General features: G+C 54.6%; 1 protein-coding gene across 4 annotated transcripts in view; it reads left to right on the top strand.

Annotated features, from left to right (window-relative positions):
* Nucleotides 1–5,658, top strand: part of Sh3tc1 (SH3 domain and tetratricopeptide repeats 1) — a 44,333-nt gene extending 38,675 nt beyond the window's left edge. For all 4 annotated transcript variants that reach the window (XM_029545288.1, XM_029545287.1, XM_029545289.1 and 1 more), the window contains exons 14-18: nucleotides 673–823; nucleotides 1,998–2,120; nucleotides 2,302–2,452; nucleotides 2,875–3,071; nucleotides 5,287–5,658. In XM_029545288.1, the coding sequence (XP_029401148.1) occupies nucleotides 673–823; nucleotides 1,998–2,120; nucleotides 2,302–2,452; nucleotides 2,875–3,071; nucleotides 5,287–5,544 (880 nt within the window). In that variant the 3' untranslated portion in view covers nucleotides 5,545–5,658. The remainder of the gene's footprint in view (nucleotides 1–672; nucleotides 824–1,997; nucleotides 2,121–2,301; nucleotides 2,453–2,874; nucleotides 3,072–5,286) is intronic.
* Nucleotides 5,659–9,377: the final 3,719 nt, after the last annotated feature.

Genomic DNA, 9,377 nt, shown 5'->3' with positions numbered 1-9,377 from the left:
AAAAAAAAAAAAAAAAAGCCCTGGCGTACGATCTGAATTCTGCCACATGACATTATCTCTCAGAGAATAGACTGTGTGCATTAGGGTTTCTATACCATGACCACAAATAACTTGAGGGGAGACGAGGTTTATTTTCATTTCCATCTCTATATCATAGCCCATCATTGAGGAAAGCCAGGGCAGGAACTCAAAACACAGCAGGAAGCTGGAAGCAGGAGCTGATGCAGAGGCCATGGAGAAGCGCTGCTTACTGGCTTGCTCAGCCTGCTTTCTTACAATGCCCAGGACCACAAGCCTAGAAGTATCTCTGCTTACAATAAGCTGGCCCTCACAAGTCAATCAGGAAAACATACCGCAGGCTTACCCACAGGCCAGCCTGGTGGGGACATTCTCAAATGAGACCTCCTTTTCCCAAATGACTCTAGCTTATGTCAAGTTGACATACAGCTAGCCATTACTGGCTGGATTCAGCCTGCTGGGGTTGATGGCACATGGAGGGCTCCTTACACATAGCTGCCTGTCTTTCCTCTGAAGAACTGCCTTTGTTTTTCCATGCTGTGATGGGATGCCTGGGGCAGGATCTGTTGCTGCCCACAGAGGATTCCTTCAGGTCCTGACCTTCCAGGCCGTTCTGTAGGCAGATCCTGTTCTGATGCCTGTGTCTGACCCCAGGGCCTACAAATCAGCTCTGGATTACACTAAACGGAGCCTGGGGATTTTCATCGACCTGCAGCAGAAGGAGAAAGAGGCACGCGCCTGGCTGCAGGCAGGGAAGATCTACTATATCCTGCGTCAGAATGAGCTGGTGGACTTGTACATCCAGGTGTGTTCAGTGCTGGCAGGGTGCATCGGCTCCCTCCCTCACCACCCACCCCATCCATCTAACTACCCAGTGCCCTGTGCCCACCTGCTTATTGACCTAACTGTCCACTCACCTACCTCTCCACCCACCCATCTCCCCACTCACCCAGTTATCTGCCCTCTCACCTATCCACTCATCTACTCACTCACCCATTGACCCACCAGTCCATCCATCTATCCACCCATCCATCCTTTCAGCCATCTACCCACTCATCCATTCATCACATCTCCCTCTTCACCACACATTCATTTGTCCACCCACACAACCTGTGCATCCCCTCATCCACCCATATACCTATCCACATGTTCTTCTCACCCACCCATCACGGTTGAGCGCCTTCCCACTCTGGCTCCCTCAATTCCCCTCCATGCCCAGCCGCTCTGATAACTATCTGAGCTCTCCGGGCAGAAGGTGGGCCCCTGCATAGTACCCACCCTTGTCAGTACATAGCAAGTGCTTAGGGTAAGTGGGAATGCTGTGTCCTCTCAGTTTGCACACAGAAGAGCTTGCTTCAGCAATCTGGACAGATGAGGAGCACGGGAGAGGCATGGTGAACTGAGGATCTAGGATCCGAGAGCCCAGGGAAGGGCCATCTGAGCTGGTGATCAGGCAGTTTTGAGTCAGGGTGGGGAGCTAGCGCCACCTGCTGGAAGAGAATATCAAGGTCCAGCCTAGAAGCTGGAGCGAGGGTGTATTATCTTATCACTGAGCAGATGTTTCTTGGGCACCTACTGTATCAAGCATTGCAGGCATCCCTGAACACATCAGAGAAGCCTCGGCCTCAGGCTCTGTCTTGTAGCACTGAAGGGAGAGAAGTGGGTATGGATGGGTCAGGAATGAATAGGATGTGGTGAGAGCTACAGGAGGGGCAGCCAGCTGTGATTCTAACATAGTAGGCAGGCCAGAAGCCAGGCCCGAGCGCTTCCCTGCTCACCCAGGCAGCCCACACCTGCTGGGCACTGGGGATGCAGCTGGACTGACACTTCCTAGCTCTCCGGTCCTGAAAGCTCCTCTCCTCAGAGCCACAAACCCACAGGGACAGAGGGAGGTTGGTGTCTCCAAGTGTGAGATCACACATCTCTAGAGACATGGCCTTTCCAGAAGGTACAGTCTCTAGCGAACGTCTGGTTCTCAGGTGGCACAGAATGCAGCCCTGTATACTGGGGACCCCAAGCTGGGCCTGGAACTGTTTGAGGCAGCCGGGGACATTTTCTTCAATGGGACCTGGGAACGGGAGAAAGCCGTGTCCTTCTACCGGGTGAGTGGCCAGTCTATGTGGGGGTAACCCCAGTTCCCAGCCTGGGATGTCAGAACAGAACCAACCTCTGTCCCATGGAAAGACCAGGCAAAGGGAGTTGACGGTTCCTCGCACACATGTGGGCTCAGGAGGAATTTTGCTTGGTGGGTACTGCAGAAGCCTAACCTCAGTATACGGACAGGACCGGGCACTGCCACTGGCTGTGACTGTAGGGGACCAGGAAGTGGAACTGCGCCTGTGCAACAAGCTGGTGGCCCTTCTGTCTGCACTGGAGGCACCTCAGGAGGGCCTAGAGTTTGCCCATGAGGCCCTGGCACTCAGCATCACCCTAGGTGAGTCCTCAGCCCTCGCGGTCCTGCTCAGCGCCCCATCCTAGTAGGCCTCCAGTCCCAGGTCTGCTGAGCAGGCCTTGCTTGGATTCTCCCATCTCCCGTGGGAACAGCTCTACTGAGCTGGCAGTGCCTAGCCACGGCTGAGCACAGAGCGGGCAGGGATTTAGGAGAGAGCGAAGCTCGGAGGTTTTCTCTGCTTCTTTCTCTTGCTGGGACCACATGCTGACCCACTTGCCCCCGCTTTCCACATGGAGGGGCGGGCGGTGGGGGTGGGGGGGACTTGTGTATGTTGTCCTCTCCCACCTCCCTTTCCTGCCTCTTCTGTCCTCACCCTTCTGTCTGCAGCCTGATTGGCTCATGGCCTGCCTGCCCTATTGGGTGATGTCCTCACACCTGCCCCTCCACCTGCACCCCCCACCCAGGTGACCGCCTGAATGAGCGAGTGGCCTACCACAGGCTAGCCACCCTGCACCACCAGCTGGGCCACGGGGAACTGGCTGAGCACTTCTTCCTCAAGGCCCTGTCACTCTGCAGCTCACCCCTGGAATTTGATGAGGAGACCCTGTACTATGTGAAGGTCTACCTGGTGCTGGGTGACATCATCTTCTATGACCTGAAGGTGGGAGAAAAGGGTGGGGGCTCAGCCTGGGGTAGGGTCATTGCTCTGCCTGAGTGTGGGGAAGGGTGGGGGCTCAGCCTGGGGTAGAGTCATTGCTCCACCTGAGTGTGAGGTCTACACTACAGTCATTGCCTCCCAGCTATGGCCTCCTCACGTTCTCCTGGAGCCAGACCTGGCTGTGAAAAGCCAGAGAGGTCAGCAGACAGGGCCGCTCTCTTGTGCTGGTCAGGCTTGGCCCCCTCATGAAACAAACAGAAGGCAGAGGGCACCATATACCATTAGTGGGAAAGTCGTTAGGAAGTTTCCTGAATGCGGTGATTCTCCCAAAAGAACATAAAGAGACGAGGACACGTATGAACACTGACCACTCACATCGGGAATCCAGCCCATACCATGGTGCCTCTTCCAGGAAGCATACCTAGGATGTCAGCCTTTCTCCACAATTCCTTACTGGAATTCCATGGCATTGCCTTTCCTGGTCACCTAGGAGGGATGGGTGGAAATAATAACGTCCTGCCTCACAGTGAAGGAAGCTGGGGTGCAGGAAGGGGTACACTGGTCCCAGGCTCCCTCTCTGAATCTTTTTTGCTGGTCACAGCTCAGGCACATGTGTGAATCCAAGCTATCGCACAGGCGCACGCGCACACACTTTGGCTTTCCACGTAGCTGAGTGCCCCTCCTCCAGACCTCTGCCTGCTGAGGTGCTGGTGCCTCTCATGCTTCCTCCTGTCACAGAGTTAGCCAGGGAGGGATGGCCTTAGGCCCAGGGGGAAGAGTATCCACCATCTGCTATATGTGGCCCGTGTGGCCCATGTGGCCCACTCCGTTCTTGGGTCCTGGCTCTGTGGGGCTGGTACAAAGGAGACATTGTTAGATCTTGGACTTTGTTGCCAGCTGAGGAAGCTGTCCCAGATGTGGAAGGGGAAAAGGCAGGCTGGGTGGGGTCTCAGGAAGCCCCTCAGGTCACTCCTGTGGTAACAGACTTCTGAAGAAGCTAGGGCGAGAGATTGCTGTGAGGTGTGTCCAGGGGCAGTTTGCATCCTACCAGGATGCTGAGTTTGAGGCAAAGATGCCCTTGACCTGGGAGTGGCTGGGGGTGGGGGTGTCACACCTCATCTTAGGTCCCAATGATGTGGGCCACATGTACACACTCAACAACAGGGGCCCGGGAAGTTCCCAGAGCTAGTGAGGCCCGGCAGTCCCCGGAGACCCCACTCCTCCTGGGAAGGCATTGTACACTCCCGGAGTGACTAGACATGAGGCAAGGTCAGATACAGACAGCAGAGAGGCTCAGGAGAGAAGGAGCAGAGAGGCCATGGCAGGTCAAGGCCTTAGGCGCTGGGATCTGGGAGGACAAAGGAAGCTTCAGGAAAGGGACGTGGATGTGGCACAGGAAGGACCTGAGGGGTGGCCATAATGCTGTTCCAGGTCACCTGGATCTCTGGATCACACTTGAGTGGGGCTTGGAGCTGCACTGAGCCAACACCCAAGCTGCTGTACCCTTAGTGGCAACAGATTTAAAAAGCAATGTCCAGCTGGGTGGTGGTGGTGCACACCTTTAATCCTAGCACTCAGGAGACAGAAGCAGGCGGATTTCTGAGTTCAAGGCAATCCTGGTCTACAGAGCAAGTTCCAGGACAGCTAGGGCTACACAGAGAAACCCTGCCTCCAAACCACCCCCAAAAGAACAAAAACCTGGGCTAGAGAGATGGCTCAGTGGTTAGGAGCACTGACTACTCTTCCAGAGGTCCTGAGTTCAATTCCCAGCAACCACATGGTGCCTCACAACCATCTGTAATGGGGTCCGATTTCCTCTTTTCTGGTGTGTCTGAAGACCGCGACAGTGTATTCACATAAAATAAATAAGTAATTTAAAAAAAAAAAAGAACAAAAATAACAAAAGATGTCCAAACATAAGGACCAGAAATCTCCAGCCATGTTGGGGAAAAAGGCTAAGCTTTGGCTGTGGGATGTCCCCATAGTATCCTGATGCGGCTCTGTTGGTCAACCATCATGGTGGGTTGCTCATGAGAGGGATACTGGGACCATGTAGTCCTTGAGGGTCACTCAAAGTATTTCCATCCCTGCCCCTGCTGGTTATGGGTAGATATATCAGAGTGACCCTGAGATCATGTAGTCTGTGGGGGAATGGTCCAGGCTCCCCACCCCCACTCTGGTGAGTTGGCTTAACACAGTCCAACACATCTACCCACAGGACCCCTTTGATGCAGCTGGGTATTACCAGCTGGCACTGGCAGCAGCCGTGGACCTGGGCCACAAGAAGGCCCAGTTGAAGATCTACACACGCCTAGCCACCATCTACCACCACTTCCTCATGGACCGTGAGATGTCCCTCTTCTTCTACCAGAAAGCAAGGACCTTTGCCTCAGAACTGAACCTCCGCAGGACCAACCTGGTGCCCCAGCGCTTCTGTGGCCGGGCACCCTGGCTGGCTCCTGGCTACCCATCCTGACAACCTGAGAAGGGGCATATACAAGGGGACTCTTCCTCTTCTTGGGGTGCGGGCAACTTATTATTATTATTATTATTATTATTATTATTATTATTGTTATTATTTTGCTGAGGGTTGGGGGGAAATGAAGAACCACACAGTAGTAAATATTTTTCAGCAACTCTGGTATGTTCTAGGTGTGTGATATGCCTCCCCAGGAGCTCAGGCTCTGCCCCATTCCCAGCCCCTGACCCCTCCTTTTCTGTACCCATCCTGCAGCCTAGCCCCTCCTTGTCTGTAGTGAGGACTGAATCCAGCGGGTGTTGGCAAAATCTCCTGCTGGCTCTCTCATGGTGTGGCCTTGGCAAATCACTGACCTCAGTCTTCTATCCCATTGTCTTTCAAAAGGGAAGGTAATTGGGGCCCCTCAGCTGGATCTAAGGTGACCTCTCCTCTCTGCTCTCTCGTGTGTATGACACAAGCCTGCATCCTTTAGCCTTACAGTACCTGCCTGATTGCAGTTCAGGACATGATGGCCTCTGTTGGCAGTGGGAGATGTGGGGACCCAGATTATCCGTTACCACACAGCAGGGAGGAACTGAGCCCTAGAGTCAGTCAAGTATAGTGACCTCCCTGCCAGCCTGACCGGAAGGACATGGCACCTTACACAGTGACAGCAGCTTGAGAATCTCTTCATCCCCGATGATGTCAGGAGAGCCACAGGCCTGGTCCATGTGGTGACCTCATGGCCACCCTCCCCAGCCCTGCGACTGCCTGCTCCTCTCTGGCCTCTACTGTTACTCGGTCTCCAAGACCTCTGGAGTCTCCCGCCCAGGAAATAGGATTCAGATCATTCCTTTAATAAGCAGGGACACCAAGGCATGGGGAGGCGGGGCTGTAAGTGGCCTGTAAGTGCTCCAAGGCCCTCCTTACAGTCATGTTTAAATAAGTGAAATTTCTCACTTTAATGGCTTCTGATGGCACTGAGTGTCACAGTGTCCCCAAAGCCCCCATGTATCCCAGAACACTGTGCTCTCCCCAAATCAGGCAGGAACTGGGGTGTCCACTCCACACAACCTTGCTAAAAACCGAGGAGTCCTGTTCACCTTTCAAAGCCCTCTGGAAGCAGATGCTTCTCCCTGTCTCCCCACCAGGGATCAGCAGAGATAGAACTTTCCAGAACCAGTCCCTCCCCGACCCAAGCCCTTTGCCAGCAGCTGATGGCTGACCGTCCCATTCTTGGGTGGGTTGGGCCACAGGGGGAGGGGTGAAGATAAAAGGTAGTGATGACCTACTCTGGGTTCAGCCAGAGTTGTCATGGTAACTAAGGACGCTTGGGTGAGGTCACCACCTGTCTGCCAGTCTGCAAGTTGTCAGCCACTAGGTGTCCTCAGCTGCCAGCTACCTCAGGTTGCAGGGCCTTGGGGGGGGGGGGGCATAAATCTCTCTGAGTCCAGATAGGTCAGCACTGAAACAAAACGGCTGCCTTGGGGCCCGAGGTGAGACTTGCTGGAGGTGAGGTGCTCCGAGAGCTTTACCGTGCTGGCCCTGCCACAGCGCTCTTTCCTATTAGGATGCTGGTGAACCCAGGGCGTCCCAACAGCCTTACCATGCTGTACCAAGGTTAGGTCACAAAGGACACTGACTTAGCCTCTCAGACCCTCTGTGACATTGTCTGTAACCAAAGTAACCCAACGTTGAGTTTTTGCGAATGGCAAGGCTTGGAAGACAACATGGGGACAGAGCCGCCAGCAGAATCTCTGCCTAGGCAGAGGGGGTGGTAGAGGCTGGGGCCTGGTGCACTCCTCACTGCTCTCCCAATAGCATGGGTCTAGGATACCCTGTGGCTTGCCGAAGGCTGCAGCAGCCTGCAGACCCGTTGCTCAGAAGCCAAGCTTTAGACGGAGGTCCAGTGTCTCCCACGTCTATGCAACTCCCTTCCTTCACACTTGGCCCGACTTTGAGGCCATGAGCCCCACCACAGCTCACTCTCTTGGGAGCACAGTTACTCTGCACCAGCTTGTCCCAGGACAGATAGACGCAGGTGTCAAAGAAACTGAGTAGCTTGGGGGTCAGGGTTACAGGGATCTGCTGTGCGACCCGTGCCAGAGCTTCAGGTTGCTTTAGTGGGCAAACGGCATACATCCGGCCCTTCCCTGCCCACTGTGACACCTCTACAAAGCCAGTCCTTTTGGTCAGACTTGGGTCAACAGCCTGTGGCCTAGGGAGGCAGGAATCCTGGGCTTGTATCTCTAAAGACCTGAGGCAATGGCGTCTGGAGGTCAAGGATGCCTCTGTGACCCAGTCAGCAGGCTGAGAACATCTCTGTGGGGACCTAGCAGCCTGGCAGATGCAGTGGGAGGGGGAACTTCCTCTGTCTGAGGACACAGACAGGCTCACCCTAGGAGGAGGGTAGTGAGTATTGACTCCTCAGCCGTGTCTCCCCATTCCCAGAACTGCCATAGCTCCTCTCACTTTCCCATCATGCTCATCTCAGGAGGCTGGAAAAGGATCGTTGAGCAATGAAGTCACCCTAGATGACCACTTCTAGACCAGAGCCCAGTGAAAAGGCCTCACCAAACAGTCATATTCAGAATGACCGTGGATACACCCATTCCAGGCACGGCCTGTGTTGGGGCCAAGAGAAGCTAGTCTAGCCCTGACCTCAGCGGTTGAGGATTCTCTTCCCCCTCTAGGGGATAGGGATCAGGGACTCTGGGGGTACAGATCAAGCAAGCACCAGAGAGGACTCAGGTCCATGTTGGCTCTCAGCCATCAACAGCAATACAGCCACCTGAGCTAAGAATTCTACCATTGCCTGCAGGGGCATCAGAAAAATCCACTTAGGTCAAACTGGGTGCCGTCACCCCATCTCCTGGCAGTGGCGCCTTGGGAACCGTGACATCAACACGCAGGTCTTTGGAGATGCAGCAACATCCAATTCACACAGCTCTGAGCAAGTCAGCCTCCCCTGGGTCCTGGTCCATCTCTGGAATAATGAGGTCCACCTCAGACATGATCATGGGAGGGTGTGAGCCCCTGATGACTGCTCCTGTCACTTGTATTTTACTGCAAAAAGCTTAATGGAGATGCCACCACACAGGGGCCATGCTCACAGCAACCTGAGCAGCAGCACTTGTGAGGCCAGGGGCTGTGCAGTGCACACCAGCTCTCGAGGGGTCCAGCCACCTCATCCCAGTCACACCACGTTCAATGTGTGGAGTGGAGGGGTGTCCCCTGTCCCTCACTCCAACAAGGACACAGGAAGGGAGCTGGGGCCACTTGAATAACCCAGAGCATCACCCTCCCCCCCAGGAGTCTGCCTTGCTCTGAAAGACAGGCTTAGTGAGGATTTCATTTGCAAGGCATCTCCAGGGCGACTCTGGCTCTCTGGCTCTCTGGCTAGGTGACTCCAAGCAGAGAGTTAGAAGGAGGATGTGAAAGCAGGGATCGGGAAGTGGGGCAGGGTAGAGGCAGAGGAGCTAAGCTAAGGTGCTGGAAGCTTGTCGGCAAGGTGATGGGTGACTCATAGATACTGTGTAGGGGGTGGGTTCTATATCACAGTTGGGGGATGGGGCATGGCTTGGAGGGGTTATTCCCTTTGGAGAGTTTATGGGGTCCTGTAGGTCCCAGGCACAGGCAGTGTGGGGAAACAGATTTCCCCTTGACAGATGCCTCAAGGCAGCTCCCTCTCTTCACCCCTGCACCTTGAGTTGCTGGGTGCCCACAATCACACATGGTCAGGACCCACTGAGTCATACAGGAGCCACTGTGTCCCCTGTGTGCCCCCAGGGTCTTGTGTCATCATCTGATATTTATGTGGAGGGGCTCCTCTGGCCCTGAGAACTGTTGCA

This window comes from Mus pahari, chromosome 13 (genome assembly GCF_900095145.1).
Source record: "Mus pahari chromosome 13, PAHARI_EIJ_v1.1, whole genome shotgun sequence".
In the NCBI taxonomy this organism is placed as follows: domain Eukaryota; kingdom Metazoa; phylum Chordata; class Mammalia; order Rodentia; family Muridae; genus Mus; species Mus pahari.
Note: the sequence above shows the minus strand (reverse complement) of the source record. Positions and strands in the feature narration are given on the sequence as shown.